General features: G+C 36.4%; 1 protein-coding gene across 2 annotated transcripts in view; it reads right to left on the bottom strand.

Annotated features, from left to right (window-relative positions):
• The window catches only part of LOC306888374 (guanine nucleotide-binding protein G(o) subunit alpha), a 94265-nt gene that overhangs the window by 64245 nt on the left and 12567 nt on the right, over positions 1 to 17453 (bottom strand). For both annotated transcript variants that reach the window (XM_079446613.1, XM_079446614.1), the window contains exon 3: positions 5683 to 5824. In XM_079446613.1, coding sequence (XP_079302739.1) covers positions 5683 to 5824 — 142 coding nt within the window. The remainder of the gene's footprint in view (positions 1 to 5682; positions 5825 to 17453) is intronic.

Here is a 17453-nt window from a genome sequence, read left to right on the forward strand (position 1 = left end):
GCTTTTGTCATTCTTATTACTTTTTGTTTTCTTTTTTTTCTTACATTTCTATTTAGCTTTAAGTATTTTTAGTAATTCAACTTATTTTATTTCAGTAAATTGCCAAGGCAGCTTTTCTAACTTTCATTGTATTTCATCCTTTTCAGGTTTTTCCATCTTATTTTATTTCTAAATATTTTTTTTTATCTTATTTTATTTCAGTTTTCTTTCAATTAATAAAAAAATTAAAATAATCAAAAATAATAATTTTAGTTTTAGTTAACAATAACAGCACTGGAGCTGAATGAAAAATTAAACCCAAGATTATAAAATGGTTACAATATGTTAATTTATATTTAACTCAATATTGTATATATAATAATATAGTATACTATAATAATATAGTATATTGAAATAAAATAAAAACACTGAATTTTATTAAAATAAAAAATCTAATAAATAATATGATAAGAATAATTGTAATAATAAAATAAAAATGAATAAATAATATAATCAAATTTGATTAATCCTTTGATTAATAAAATTAAATTTAAAAGCTAAATTACTTATCAAAAACCGTTTGTCGGTGGTGACAGCCTCGTGGGCAGTGCGCCGACATGTAGCGCTGTTGTGCTTTGGGCGTCCCGAGTTCGAGTCCCAGCTCGTGGACATTTCTGGATCCCTTCCCCTCTTTCTCTCTCTCTCTCTCTCTCTCTCCCACTTTGCTTCCTGTCTAACTACTGTCCAATCAAATTCAAGGCATAAAATGCCAAAAATAAATATTTAAAAAAAACTATTTTATAATAATTTTGGTCTATTGTTTTGGATTATTTTATCCAGTATTTGTGTGTGCCATGTATTTTAAGCTTAACACTGTCATCTTAGCAACATCATAACGTCAAAGTCAAATTAAATCTATTGCAATCCAAGTGTCTCTTATGCACAGCATTCGAAATCAGTTCCATAACAGGATGGATGTAGGCAGTAGGCAGTTCACTATATCTTGGAACGGCGCTATAGAGCTGTACTCTATGAGGGGTGTGGCCCACTCCTCATTCTGGTCACACACGCTGTGTGAATGGTCACATGAGATGGTTGCCTCTTTGGAGCTGGGCAGAGTGCATGCGAGTGACATTGCCCATGGACACAGACTTGTGGAATGCGTTGCGAGAGGCAAAACAAGAGGTCGCCATGGAAACAGGGCCAGATTGGTGAGAGAGCAAAGGAGATAGGGGAGGGCAATATGGACGAGGCTATGCATACAAAGACGATAGAAGAGAAAGAGAGGGAAAGCGGGAAGCGGGAAGCTGAGAGGGTATAAAAGCAAGAAACAGAGAGTGTGAGAGAGAGAAAGGGCAAACAGATCTATAGAGGCTAGGTTGTTGAGAAAGCAGTTCCAATAAAAGCTTCACACCTCAGATTAAAAAGGTGTGAGCCAGCTGGCCTCCACAGCCTGAAGGAACAGAGGCCTGAAGAGTTTGTGTGGATGTGTGTGAGTTATCTGTTCTCAGGATAAGCGTATACGTACTATATGCATTTACATTTAGTCATTTATGCTTACATGCATAAAGAATTGTATGCAAGCATCATGCAAGTTCCTCTCTAAGAACATATCACTTTGGTACACATCACATACTGTATATACTGTAGTTCCTCACATATTCTGATCAATTTCTCCATTGATAATAGACATAACTCAGTGCACATGGAGTTGGTTAAAGGGGTCATATAATGCCCATTTTACACAAGTTGATATAATTCTTTTGAGACTTAATGAAAAGTCTGTAACATAGTTTGGTTAAAATTTCTCATTGGTAGTGTAAAAAACACCTTTTTTACCCGGTCAAAAACAGCTCTTTTTAGAGCAAGTCGTATTGTGTCATTCTCCTTTAAATGTGAGAGCTCTGCTGACTCCGCCACTCTCTTCCGAGCCGCTCTCTGAGGGATTGTTTTCTTTAGTCGCATTCATCATGAAATTTATTAATTTGCACAATATTAGGAAAGGCGATTTGCAAAGATTCATTTAAAAAACCTTGTACTCACTTCTTCTGTAGGTGAGGATCACAAATGATTTCAAACATAGATGCATTTAGGCAGATCGGGGGCGCATTCCCTTCAAAAACAAACGTAATCCTCTTCAGCCGCTCAGATGACGGGAGTAAATGACTACTGCTGTGTTCATTATTACATCCAACAACAAAACACCTCAATCACTTAGGAGTCATTCTTGTACACATCTGCTCCGGCGGTGAAACAACCGATGACAGCTCACTCAAGGCGGGTCTGAGGTAAGACACCAGTGCAGTCTGTGTTAAAAAGCTACTGTCAATCAACAATCGTGGGAGGGGCCTCCGTCCGTGTGACATCACACGGACAGACAGCTCGTTTTGAGAAAGGGGAAAACATTTAACGAGATTACAAAAAAAAACACTGGGTGGATTTTTATCATTATAGGGTGGTTGTGTACACACACTGCCAACACACATTTCAGTTCAAACAACTTGTAAAAGTGCATGTAGCATTATATGACCCCTTTAACGCAGAACTCTATGCAAGATCTATGCAGAAAATTTGAGTATCCATTACATGCTCTTTTATGAAGTACTTTAGCTAATTTTATGTAATTTCAGCTACCAATAAGAGCGCAGTAATCTCAGGCCTGTGTAAAGGTATATTCCGGGTTCAGTACAAGTTAAACCCAATTCACAACATTTGATTACCACAAAAATGTACTTCATTACTTTGCTTTAAAAATAAAAATCTAGTTTTTAAAAAGGATGTGAAAGGGGAGAAATCTGTAAACTGTTTCAATAGTATAGCCACAAGACATAAAATTGCTTACTAAAATCGCAAACCCTAAAATTACTGTAGAATTACGATTTAACCAGCTTTAAAGTTCAATTTTTACATTTACATTTACATTTAGTCATATAGCAGATGCTTTTATCCAAAGCGACTTACAAATGAGGACAATAGAAGCAATAAAAACCAACAAAAGAGCAACAACATCCAAGTGCTATGACAAGCTAGTGTTTTTTTTGTTTTTTAAGAAACAAGTAGATAGAATAGAAAAAAGAAAGCTAGTGTTAGTTTTTCAAGAAAAGCTAGCAGTTACAGAATAAATATGCAATTGATAGAGGGTCAAGTGTGTGTGTTTGTTTTTTAAATAAAAAGACGACAGATAGATAAAATAGAATAGAGAGTGCTAGAGTTAGAGGGTCAAATAAAGACACATAAACACATAATTTAATGTAAGTGCTTTTATAAAACGTTAAGTTTAATTAATATCAATTGCAACAACCCCATTAGCCTCCATTGTAAGTTCCTCACTATAACACTGGGTTTTGCTTTTAAGAAAACAGTCTTAAAAATGTGGTAATCAACCTTGTCTCACTAAACCTGAAATATTCCATTCTCTGTAATAGTCCTTTATCCGTTTAAAGGGGTCATGAACTGAGAAATCAAAATTCCCTAGATCTTTTGATACATAAGATGTCATTGTGCTATAAAAACATCCTGTAAGTTTCAGATCCTGTAAGTTTTTGTCTAAAAACAGCTTATATTGAAGCCAGTCTGCCAAAATGACAGGTTGTGGAATGTGCCACTCTATGATGTAATAATGTGGCTAAACACCGTCTCCGCAGAAGAAGATCAATGCCTGCTTCTACATCACTGCAAGTTTAGCCCCGCCCACCAATTTGTGCATATAGTAGGTAAGTGACAAGAGCAGTCTATGCAGAAACCAAACGATAAACTTTATTTCATTAACTTTATTGTTAATGAAGTGTAAGACCGCGTCAGTAAGGTCCTGTGTTCACTTCATTTTACCACAGATTTTTTTACAAACAACACAATTCGACGCAGGATTTTCAGAAATATTGAAACTAAAAGATGATGCTGTGCCAACTATATTAGATACAATATCGCACCACACACAGTGCGAGTAACTGTTTTCATTACGTGATCACTATTGCTTTAGCTGTTATTACAAATAATTTGATATGTACTGAGTATTTATGTATTTTAACCTAAAACACAGCAGCATCCATCTGTGAAGGATGTAGGCTGTCAAACATACACAACAGCTAGCCAATCATAGCAGTGGGCGTTTACTTCCAAGTCTGCAATCCGCCACGCCTATTCAAACAGAGCGTTCTGATGAGAGGGTCAAAATAAGACTATTACTTCTCAATTTTAATGTTTTTCATAACATTGTAAGTGGATCTCAGAGAACAGTACAAAATAAAAAACAAAGGCAGTTCATGACCCCTTTAAGTCGAAATTATGCCAAATTGAGGCCCTCTGCTCAAAAAACAGCAGAAAAAGTCTGCAGATTCCATGTAGGCCCAGCAGTCACATTCAACACACATTATGCCACACTGCTATCTATAACCTCTCTTATAAGGTACATAGATCTGATGCCCTTCAATGCCGACTTCCTGAGATGTAACTCAACCTGGAAATGAAGACGTGTTCTATTTCTCACAATAGAAAATATCTAAATTGATGACTGCTAGATATTTCAGATGTTCCCTCCATGCTGATACCTTTGGTTTGATTAAAATGAAACATTTCTTCCTGCTGAAGGTCAATGAGTTCACTGACACTGACATTACAGTGAGAGAGCTTTTGAGAAAGGGCACAATGGGATTATGAGTCTTATTGTCACTGATGGAACACATTAGCAGAGAAATCTTAACATGAAGCACCCAGCCATTTTTCTTATGTATTAGGCTGGGGAATGATATGTGCTGTGGCTAGAATCTATCGACATTTACCACATCTGGTTCTGTTTCTCTTTAGATTAGATTACTGGTTGTGTCTTTAATGCACAAGTCTTTAGTAGAAGACATTTTTTATTAAAGGAATTTTCCAGGTTCAGTATAAGTTAATATCAATTGAGGCTTGTGGTATAATGTATATTACAAGAAAAATTTGTTTTTACACTGATGCACTTACAGTGGAAGAGAATGGGGCTATTCTGTAAACATTAAAATGCTTAATGTTTCAACAGTATAGCCAAAGGTATGAACAATATGTATATGATTGTAGTGTGCAAAAAAAAAAAAAAAACTGAATTATTAACCTTTGTTAATTATTAACTGAATTATTAAATTATTAACTTTTTTATGTAAATATAAAGTTTTACAACTTTACTGCCATTTGTCATCCCAACACCATAAACCTGAAAAGAACCATAAAAAAAACGTACAGCTCACATAATACAACAAATTTTAACAGAATAATTGTTATAAAATATTATTATTATTATTAAATTCCTAACCCAGTTATAAAATAGTACTCAAATGGTATTAATTGCATTGACTCACCTTATCCTTTAATTTTTTGAAGAAAATGAAAGAAGGAGCTTATCTTGTACTGAACCTGGAACATTTCTATAAATGGTGTGACTCTTTAAAAAAATATATATTCTTACTGAGTACAATTCATTACAGATCATAATTGCAGCCACAGGAACTGTGAAGCTAAAACTACATCATTGTCATTGACCCTTGTTATCCGATTCTCCTGAATCATCTTACACAGACACAGTATATATTTGTCTTTCATATACTGTATTAAGTCATGAGAAATTACAGCTGATCTCAAGTGTTACAATTACCATCCATAAGGTTACAATCACAATGGGAATGTCACTCCTTAATAAGCATTCCAGCTTATCAGGGTTTGCGCTGTACTCACTTTACGCTCCTTGTCTCCGTACTCCAGCCCCAGTGTGTCCATGGCACGCACGATAGCAGCCAGAGACTGGATGGTGTTGCTGTAGACCACTGGCTTGTACTGCTTCACATCATCGCCAGAGAAACCGTCCTCGTGGATAATCCTACAAACACACAACAGAGGATATGTTAGAGAGCATGTAGTTCATATGTGACCCTGGACCACAAAACCAGTCTTAAGTCGCTGGGGTATATTTGTAGCAATAGCCAAAAATACATTACATGGGTCAAAATGATTGATTTTTCTTTTATGCAAAAAAATTCATTAGGATATTAAGTAAAGATCATGTTCCATGAAGATATTTATTAAATTTCTTACCGTAAATATATCAAAACTTCATTTTTGATAAGTAATATGCATTACTAAGAACTTAATTTGAACAGCTTTAAAGGCGATTTTCTCAATATTTCGATTTTTTTGCACCCTCAGATTGCAGATATTCAAATAGTTGTATCGCGGTCAAATATTGTCCGATCCTTTCAGATGATATATAAATCTCAATTTTGTCACTTAAGACTGGTTTTGTGGTCCAGGGTCACATATGTGTCTGGAGCACTTCCCCACTGGCTGGAGGAACCAAACCCCGGTCAACAGTCAGGAATCATGTCCCATTTCACTGAAATATTCAGTTCTTCTCAAGAGCACACCTATACATTTCTAGACTGACAGTCTCCAAGCCCAGATATGGTAATAATACAAAAGCATAGGAAGGATGGAGAATATGATTGGAGAGCGAAGGGAGACAGCAAACACAGTGATGTTCAAACATACTGATACAGATAGTGATGCAATATGTCCGTTATCTGTCTCGCGGCTTCAACAGGAATGCTCAGCGCCCGTGCTGCTGTCCTGCTCTGCTATCAGTATTGATAAATTTAATTAAAGCTTACTTTATTGCTATTAGGGTTAATATATGCATAGTTGCCAAAGCAAGCGAGTGAGAATTAGATGTAACGTGATCTATATCAGCGGCACTCAACTTCATGAGGCCAATAGGGCCAAATACAATGATAACTTATGATCTTCCTTTAATGTAAGATTAAAGTCTATTCAGACTAGACTAGTTTTCATTTATTTCAATCTCGTTCAAATCAAACATATTAGCATGTTCATCACACATCCTTTGTGAAATAAAATAAATAAACAAAAATAATAATAATATTGAGCGAATTGCCTACTGCTTCTCAGCAAACTCCTCTGAGAAATCTAATCCTGCAATCTAATTCATGTTTTTTTTACAATGCTTCTCCTCATTTATTTTGCTCTGCTTCACTGAATACCATAACCAAAGAACAGTAACTGCAATAACTACAGTTCTGGGTAAAATTAAAGTTGGTCATACAAATATTGTTGGCATCTCATATGACATGTCATGACATATCAAAATGAAAATGACATTATATTTACACAAACACACACACGTTCATTTGTACAGCTATCTTTGAGGGACCTGCCGTAGACTTAAATGTTTTTTTTACTGACCTAATCATATTTTCTATCCACACATATGCATTTACTACTACAATAGGTTTCGCAACCTTCTGCAACACTCACTTTAAAGAAGAGAAACACTCCCATTTTAGCAATTACAGACACACTTACTAAATCCAATCCATTTGACAGTAATTGATTTGACCTGATGTGTCAGTCAGTCAAAAAAAAGTGCTTTACCATTTTTTAAGACTGCCAGTACATTATGTAAATTATGCGGAAAAAGCAATCAAGGACCTTTAAAGTCTGGATGACACATGCATTCTCGTGATAAATACTTCAGATTTGAATTGTCGGTAAGATGATTTCGCTGAGACATACAATAAAATTAAAACCTCAAAATTTTCTCAAACTTTAGAATTAGATTACATTCATAATAACTACACATGTCAAAAGCCACATGCTGAGTGGCTTCTAAATGTCAAATGATACATAGAAGTGAAGAATGATTAATAATTTAATTAGTTGTATTTATTCAAAAAGTAAAAGTTATATCAAATTGCTACATTTGTTGTAGCCAGAATAACCAAACAGCTATTGCCTCCCAGGGATGTGCAGTAGGCAGATCATTTTGTGCTATTGAGAAATCAGTGGAAGATGCATTTTTGTGATGATGAGGGTATTTTAATCTTCACATTCAGTGAATTACAGCAGTAAATACAGTTGTATCATTCAGCATTGTGTTGGAGAGCAGCGTGTTCTTTTAGACAGCCAGCTGTGTCCTTTTCCTCCTGATTCATAGTTATAAGCCTATTGTCCATTGTCATAGTTTTTACTGTCTCTTATAGTCTTTTCCCTCACTCACATTCAATATTCAAACATTATTACCCATTATCTACAATAAAATGGTGTTATTTCTGCAATAGATGGCATGCCCGACTATGATCCTGGGAAAGTAGAGCATTCAGAACAGCGAGGGACGGGTTTCTCACAGAGAATATGACCCTGATGGAGCCAAACCACAAAGGGGGGCCCCAGTGGCACTTGGTCCTTCTGTGGCCAAAACCCCTAATTCAATTGATTTAGCTGAAATTAGGTTTGGACATCTGTCTGTTCTACAATACTGAAAGATGGCAAGGCATTTTTAGATCACAAGGCTTTGACCTCCTTTGTGAATAATATACACACAAACACACGCATTATATGCATTTGCTTAATGCGTAGTAGCATTAGAGCCCTGCACGGGCCTCAAATTTAGGCCCTAGCCCGGCCCTGGCCCGAGCCGCTCAGGCCCTAGCCCGGCACACGTCCGACAGCTTATCAGAATTATCCCCCGAGTCCGACCCGAGCCCGTCTTTTTTTCCCTCTTCTCCTAAAAGAGTTTATACTACTGTTTCGGCTATTAAAATAGTTCAGTTTTGTGTGTAATGGCAAAATTATTATATTTCGTTTTGTTTTTTTATTAAGTTAATTTAGAAAAACATTTGGAGCATTTTTGTTCGTTAAATAGACTATAAGTTTTAGTTTTTTTTAAGTAACAACCAAGCGGCCAGCGGCATGAGCTGATCATAGCCTATGTTTGATCAATTTAGCCTTCTCATATCATCACGACTTGCCTAAAATAACATCTATAGATATACTAAAAGAGTTCAAGCATATAACAATGTTTAAACGTTAAACCTGCGCTATAATAATAATGTGCGGAGATAATAATAAATAATAAATAATAATAAATCTAAGTTTGTGCGGAGAGTGGAAGCTAAAGCGCGCTCTGCAGGACATGGAGGCACCAGCTTTGGATTTTTTTCAGTGGAAACAAATTAAAATAGCTTACGCCGTCATTTTTTTATTTTTTGATAAAAGTACGAGTAATACATCCTTCGGACCTGTAAAGGGTCTACTTGTATTTGTGTGCACTCACAATACCAACAAAAGTTAGTTCTTTTATAAAACAAGGAAAACAAACATGATGCGCTTTCTGCCGTCTTGAACAGGAGCGCTTCACAAAAATGAACCGAAGCTGAGCGAATACATGCCTCAAAGACATGATAAATATATCTATAGAAAGCTTTAAATTATCACTTAACGAAATAAAAAAAAATCTAAAACAAAAACTATTTTATTATAATCTTAATCATAATCAATAAAGATGCATTTCTCTCTAAAGTCGCATCTAATGAGGAGACGGCGAGTCAGGATCAGCAACTTCATCCTTCCAACACAGACTCAGAAAACATTAGTTTATTAGTGAATAATTCAAATATCTCCTTACTATTTCCCGCAGACACATTCATGGTTATGTTTGCTGGGGTTTTGCAGCAAGCTTTAGCCTATTGCATGCATTTGAATGCAGAACTATTCATCTGCGCTGAAGTCATTTGCGCACGCTGCTGCGGGACACTAAACACCATCGAGCTGCTCTCAGTCGCGGCACGGTCTCCTGTTGTTTCCACCAGCGCTGCAATTTTTTTCATCACTCATCGATAGACGTCTACAATATAAAATAAGGAGAAACCCAAAACAGGCCCGATGCTGGCCCGCCTCTGAACTATGACGTGGAAATTGGCCCAAAACCCGGCCCTATAGGCGTAAAAAAGTCGGGGCCCGTCAGGCCCGGGCCGAAATGCAGGGCTCTAAGTAGCATTGCCTGTCCTGAAAGCTAAAGCCAGTGAATTATCACATCAACACTCGGTTGGTCTTGGTAAACGGTGTTAGTGTGGCATGAGAAAAGCCAGACAGACTGGCAAAGCCTGGCATTATGCAGACCCAGACATCACACTGGTTTATTAGACTGGTGCCAGGGAAAGGTGTGATGAAGCATGTGTTTGGGGATTATACTTTTGACCACTTGGTCGACATATACACCTAAACACAAACTCAGGTGGCCTGGAGGCTACTACATGCATATCATTAGTTCACTATTGCACTTAGTTCAACCAAAACCACTCTTAAGCACCCTAACAGTGTAAAAAAAAAAAAAAAAAAAACTTCTATCTTTGCTATAGTGTGTCAGTAGGAAATATAAGTTTACATTTCCAAACATTCGTTTTGCCATTAATTGTAATAATCCAGTGAGATTTTTGTTTGCACAAGGAATCTGACAACAGCCCGATCTCAGATCTGATCTCATCATCATCCAGTCTGTCTGGAATGACATGAATAGCAACAGAACAAACTGAGACAGACTAAATTCATTCTAAAAATCACTCCACTTATGTAAACCATCTCATCTGAGATGATTCATATCAATATATCAGAAATAAATTTAAAAAAAAATCCCCTATCATTATCATATTTATTTATTTATTTTAATCATTTACTGATAAAGGAGAGCACAGCTATGGGGTTGTTTAAAACACAAAAACCTGTGTTGCTTTTCTTCTGATCGGTCTTCAGGAATCAGATTAAACTGAATTAAACAGTCAATTTAGGTAAATGGGTTGTAATAAATCTAATGAGAGTTTAAAAAAAGATTCATCTGAAAAAAATAAGTTAACATGTTCACTTTGGCAACACTTGAACTGTTTCCTTGTGTAAAACGTCTTTATATATTTATTTTATGAGCAATTCCAGCTTCTTATTCAACAACAGTTGGTGCTAGCAAACCAATGAAAATAGTTTGTTGATGGGATTACATGGCCATTCCCAGAATCTCTCTCTCTCTGTTTGTCTGTCACTCTCACTCTTTCACATTTCTCAGATGACCACTAAATAATTCAGCTGATAAAAATAACAAATGTTTAGGGTCTTTTGAAAGTCGCAATATAAATACGGACATCGGTTTGTGATTCCCGCAGGAGGATGGAAACATTGATCTGTTTCAAATGTGAGAGACTGAAAGTAGACTCTAACTCAGAGGGCTCCAATTCCAGTCGACCTGGCAAAGACCAAGGGATTGACACACACACACACTGCACATTCACACACTGTACACAGTCTTGGTCACAGATGTGCAGCTCAGGATACTGTCCTGAGGCCAAATAGGTTCCCACACCTGTGGGCTAGAATGAAATCTCCTACGTATATCTTTTGTTAGAGTTGCATCGACTAGCCATTTAGTTCAACCACTAGTCGATTTTTTCGGCCTTCGACTGTTTATCATTACATGACTTCAGCCTGGAATCCTTCATTTGGATTTCACATTCAAAATTGTTGCAAATCTCCCTGAAACGGCGAGTCACGAGCGAATGGGGCAAGACTGTTTTAGCACTGACATGACAATGCAGCCAGCATGAATCTGGCAATGGAGATATGTGAGCTTTCGGCACATCTGTGCGATTTTCTCCAATCACAAAGTCTCTGTGAACACAGTGCTGGACTTGCCAGAAACAACAAAGGCCATTGATGGTGCACAGCATATGGAGAGTTATTTACATAAGGTGAATACGGACTAGCTGACTATTTTTCTGGACAGCTAGTCGACTAGTGAAAATAAAACATGCAAAAACCCTAGTATGTTTACATGTCTGTGCTCAGTTCTAAACCTGAATGTATGGTCAGAAACAGACACTGGGCTTTAATGTAAACGGAACAATGGATACTTCCAGATCAGAATATATGCACGTATAGTTAGATAATATATCTCTAAATCACTTCCTCATGGGTGTCTTTATATATAAAAAAAAAAAAAAAAAGAAATCAGGATAAAGATTTTTTCACCATAAAAATGGTTTATCAGGATAAAGTTAGCATTTTCCTAGATCTCCAATTGCACCTTTAAGAACATATTTGAGAACTGATTAATAATTTTTCAAGAATTGCACTTAAGAACATTCTTACAAACTTTGTGGAATTTATCTTTATCTAAATTTCTTAACTTATTTCTTAAGAAGATGTTCATGAATCCAGCCCCTGGAGTCAGGATTCGAACTTGGGTCGCCGTGAGCATGTAGACGCACTAAACACAAGGCTATTGGCGCCGATGTTTTCAACATTTATAATAAGAAATGTTACTTGAGCACCAAATCAGAATTATTTCTGAAGGATCACGTGATGCTGGAGTCTTGGTGAACTTTGAGAGATTTTTTCAAAAACATTAAAAAATACCTTTGAACAGTATAGATCATAATACAACTACGTAATTGAAAAATGTGTTCCCTTTTTTCATGTGTTAAAGGGTTGGCTCAACACATACATAAAAGGTAAGTTATATAAAAGTCTGTAAATTAATAAAAATATTTCTGTTGCATTGCAACAAAGAACTGTATATATTTGTCTTTTCCAAATCTAGGTAATAATATCATAATACTAGCTTAAATTATAAAAGGAAGCTTATGCTATTCTATAATGTGCAGCAAAAAATCACCAGAAAAGCTCGCAAACATTCACACACAGTCATGGTGCATTCACACCAGACACGAATGAAGCATTAAGCACGAGTGATTTACATATTAAGTCAATGCAAAGACGCGAATAGACACCCTGAGGTGCGGCATGAGGCGGCACGAATGACGCGAATCGCACAAGTTGAAAGATCTGACCTTTGGCGGATATTCATGCCGCGTTACCCAATCAGGAGCTTGCTCTAGTAGTGATGTTATTACGATGTAGCGACGTAGCCCGAATTCGCGTCTGTTGTGAAGTGAATTTCACGTGCAAATGAAGCGAGTAAACTAAAATGTTCAAGCATCCAACTACGCGCGAATAGCGCAATTTATTCACGCAAGTCGCATCTGGTGTGAACGCACTGCTTCAGGGATCAAGCTCCAGAACCCACATGAGAAAGAGGATAAGGAAGAATTGTTATGAGAAGAGACAAGACCAGGGGTGTCTCTAGAAAGTTTGTGTGAGGTTAACACTCATTTTCATCTTCTCCTCTCCTCTGATAAGGGCTGATCTCTGGAAGCCAGCATGTGGGCGGAGAAGAGACATCATTACAGCAACCTTTCCTTCAGATGAACTTATTATAGAACAGCTCATTAAAGAGGAGAGAGAACAGAGTGAGAGAAAGGATCATCTCAGATTTGAAAACTTATGGCATTCATGCATGAAGACTCTAATTTCTCACATCTCGAGGCTGTCTGTAAGGTGTGCGTTTGTGTGTGTGTCCTGAGAGGTGAAGGATCTGGCCAATACAAGCTCCTGCTGAGGTATTACACAATCACACCAACTGTGCTGTGGCCTGTAAGTTCGATTGAGTGCACTCAATCTTATTCACACAAAGGGACAAATCATCATGGCATTCACCAACATAAAAGGCATGTGGAGTACCATGGATAGCGTAGCGATTTAAAGGATTAGTTCAAAATTCTGTCATCATTTACTCAGCCATTCCAAAGTCATATGAATTTCTTACTTCCGTAAATGACAAATATATATATTTTCTAGAAAAATTTCCAAGTTCCCCTTTTCCATATTATCAGAGTGAATGGGGAGTGGGACTGTTAAGCTTAAAAAAATAAAAAGGCACTATGAACATTCTCCATACAGCCTGTGCACTATATTTCAATATTTCTGAAGCTATTAAATAGGTTTTTTTAAGAAACTGGTAGTACTTGTTAAGTGTTTGTTAAGTATTTGGTTAATTTTAAATCAAATCTAAATTAAATCTATTAAAAATCATTTTTAGTTATTGAAACAAAATGATTATTGAAATAAAATAAAATATAAATATTAGAAGAACTAACAAAGATTGTATGTTGCTCTGGTAAATACCGACAATAGTTGAAGTACTAAAACTAAAACTGAAATAAATCAATAAATTAAAACATGTAATGTAAGAAATATGTAATATATAGAAATGATAGAATACAACCCGAATTCCGGAAATGTTGGGACGACTTTGAATAAAATGAAAACTAAAAGAAATTCAAATCACATGAGCCAATATTTTATTCACAATAGAACATAGATAACATAACAAATGTTTAAACTGAGAAATTTTACAATTTTATGCACAAAATGAGCTCATTTCAAATTTGATACCTGCTACAGGTCTGAAAATAGTTGGGATGGGAGCATGTTTACCATGGTGTAGTATCTCTTCTTCTTTTCAAAACAGTTTGAAGACGTCTGGGCATCGAGGTTATGAGTTTCTGGAGTATTGGTGTTGGAATTTGGTCCCATTCTTGCCTGATATAAGTTTCCAGCTGCTGTATCTTTTGTTTAAAGATGCGCCAAATGTTCTCTATAGGTGAAAGATCTGGACAGCAGGCAGGCCAATTCAGCACCCGGACTCTTCTACTACAAAGCCATGCTGTTGTAAAAGCTGCAGTACATGGTTTTGCATTGTCCTACTGAAATATACGTCGTCTGAAGGAGAGCATGTTTCTCTAAAACCTTTATATACCTTTCAGCATTCATAGTGCCTTCCAAAACATGCAAGCTACCCATACTGTATGCACTTATGCACCCCCATACCATCAGAGATGCTGGCTTTTGAACTGAACGCTGATAACACGCTGGAAGGTCTCCCTCCTCTTTAGCTTGGAGGACACGGCGTCCATGATTTCCAACAAGAATGTCAAATTTGGACTCATCTGACTATAGAACATTTTTCCACTTTGAAACAGTCCATTTTAAATGGGCCTTGGCCCACAGGACACGACATCCACAGGCATCCAACAAAGGCCTTGTCCCTTACGCACAGAGATTTATCCAGTTTCTCTGAATCTTTTGATGATGTTATGCACTGTAGATGATGAGATTTGCGATTTGTTTTTCAAGTATTCCACAATCTTTTTATGCACTCCTTCACAGATTGGAGAGCCTCTGCCCATCTTTACTTCTGAGAGACTCTGCCTCTCTAAGACATCCCTTTTATAGCTAATCATGTTACAGACCTGATGTCAATTAACTTAATTAGTTGCTAGATGTTCTCCCAGCTGAATCTTTTCAAAATGTCTTGCTTTTTCAGCCCTTTGTTGCCCCTCTTTTTTGAGACCTGCAGCAGGCATCAAATTTGAAATGAGCTCATTTAGTGGATAAAAATTTAACATTTCTCCGTTTAAACATTTGTTATGCTATCTATGTTCTATTGTGAATAAAATACTGACTCATGTGATTTGAAAGTCTATTAGTTTCCATTTTATTCAAATTTAAAAAACGTCCCAACATTTCCAGAATTCAGGTTGTATTTAGAAATATAACAAAATCACATTTAAAATGACTAAATTGATAAAATTATTAAATTTTGTAACACAATTAATAAAACAGAAACTAAAATTTAAATGAAATTAAAACATACAAATAAAAGCCAATTCAAACAATTAATGAAAACAATAGTAGTACATAAATACTACTAAAATATACTGAAATTGGTAAATGACATTACAGTGGATGGGAAGATTTTCAGTCTGTTCCTCATATTGTATGGCTTCAGAACACTTGGAATATAGTGCACAAAACAGGCACCATCTTCTTTCACTGTATAGAAAAGAGCAGTATAAAAAATTCTAAAAGTCACTTTTTTTTCATTACATGGAAGAAACCAATATAGGTTTGGAACTATGATATTTTGATATTTTTTTGGCTAAAATAACACTTTGACTTATAACTTTTTTGCTGTCCTAATGGATGTAGATAAATGGATGAATAAATGTTGATAATCAAGGATAAATGAATAAATGTAGAATGGTAGAAGAATGCCACAAAAAGTTGTCAGCTGAGTTTGGTACGCAGCGTTTGATACACTGTGATAGACAGGACTAAGTGAATATTCTCCTCCTGGCCTTTCATTTGGAACTCAGTTTATCAGATCAGTGAGGTTAAGAGAAGACAGTTCTAATATATAGGCGATCTAAAGAGCAGCTCTCTGATCTAAATGGCTACATGAGTTTATTTTGAAGCAGTGAGGTGGAATATGATTTAAAGGATCTCAAGAGTGCACACCGGTAGCCAAAATAGAAATACAAAAACTCTCATGCGCACACACACACACACACGTTGTTTTTTGTGGTTTATGGGGACTCTCCATAGGCGTAATGGTTTTTATACTGAACAAACTGTGTGTGCTATTGCCCTACACCAACCCTACACCTAAACTTAGCCCTCACAGGAGACTTTGTGCATTTTTAGATTTTCAAAAAACCACCATTTAGTATTTTTTTTAAGCCTTTTGAATTACGGGGACATAGGCAGTGTCCTCATAAACCACCTTCATATTGTAATACCTCTGTCATACCCATGTCATTATACAAATTTGTGTCCTCATAAACCACATGAACATAAACCTCATAAACATGCACACACACACACATTCACTCAGCGACCCACACTACCTCTCGCTCCTATCTCCCAAAACTGGCTCATGTCATCTGTAAGAGAATCCTTTGTCCTGATGGTGCTTTTGAGTGCTGTTTCTGTCATCACCCTCCGGACATGACCACTTATCCCACCAAACACTAGTAGGGACACCTATTTATAACAACAATAATCAGAGCTTCGCATTCTCAATCTCCTAGGAAGTTCGCTGGTCAACCTCTCACCGTTAAAGCCTACATCTGTCTAACACGTACGCTGCCCATCCCTTCTGCAGATGTATGCGAGTCACGTTCTACTAGATCAATTCACAGAAATGCTTGTCAAAGAAAACTACAGAGCGCAATTACAATTATGAAACAGCAGGCAGAGTGTGACAGGTCTATAATATCCCTCCCTCTTTCTTTTCCTTCTATCATCTCATTTTCTCTCCCCCTTTCTCACAGAGTAAAGCAAGCTTTCTGAACACTGAAGAAGGGGAGTGTTTCAAGGAAAGCAATTACAATCAAAATTTCATTATTTCCTTTTTTCAAAAACACAGTGAGCTACCTACAAAGAGAGAATTTAAAGTGCATTATACTTATCAATATTTGTGTTGCACAGGGAGCTGTTGCCCATGTAAAGCATTCTAAACTCGTAACCTTTGATGTTCAGTGCTGGTTAGAAAGCTGCCTATGTAGCAAAGAGTGAGTGAAGCTCATTAGCATTTAGTTATCATGAAATTAAACAACAAACCACATCTGGCTTTTGGATATTTTAGTCCATTTTGCAAAATAAAGCATTCACATGACATACTGAGACTTGCAAATTATACAAATTCCTTTCATTCTGTCAACACAGAAAAACAGCATTATATTATAGCAAGTATAATGATGACTATAACGATAACTGTATTAGCATTCAGACAAGCAGATGATAACATTCTGTTTATAATAAGCATGTACTGCAGTAATGTTGCCTGCCGCTTTAAATACTTGAGCTCATTAAAGTCATTCATCAGCTGGAAAAAAAATTGTACTGAAAGTACGATATTATTTCTCTGTGGTGTTATCATTATAGTTGTGGATAGGTGTGGACTTCCCTATTCCTACAGAATGAGAATG

Source organism: Barbus barbus, assembly GCF_936440315.1.
Source record: "Barbus barbus genome assembly, chromosome: 22".
Classification (NCBI taxonomy): domain Eukaryota; kingdom Metazoa; phylum Chordata; class Actinopteri; order Cypriniformes; family Cyprinidae; genus Barbus; species Barbus barbus.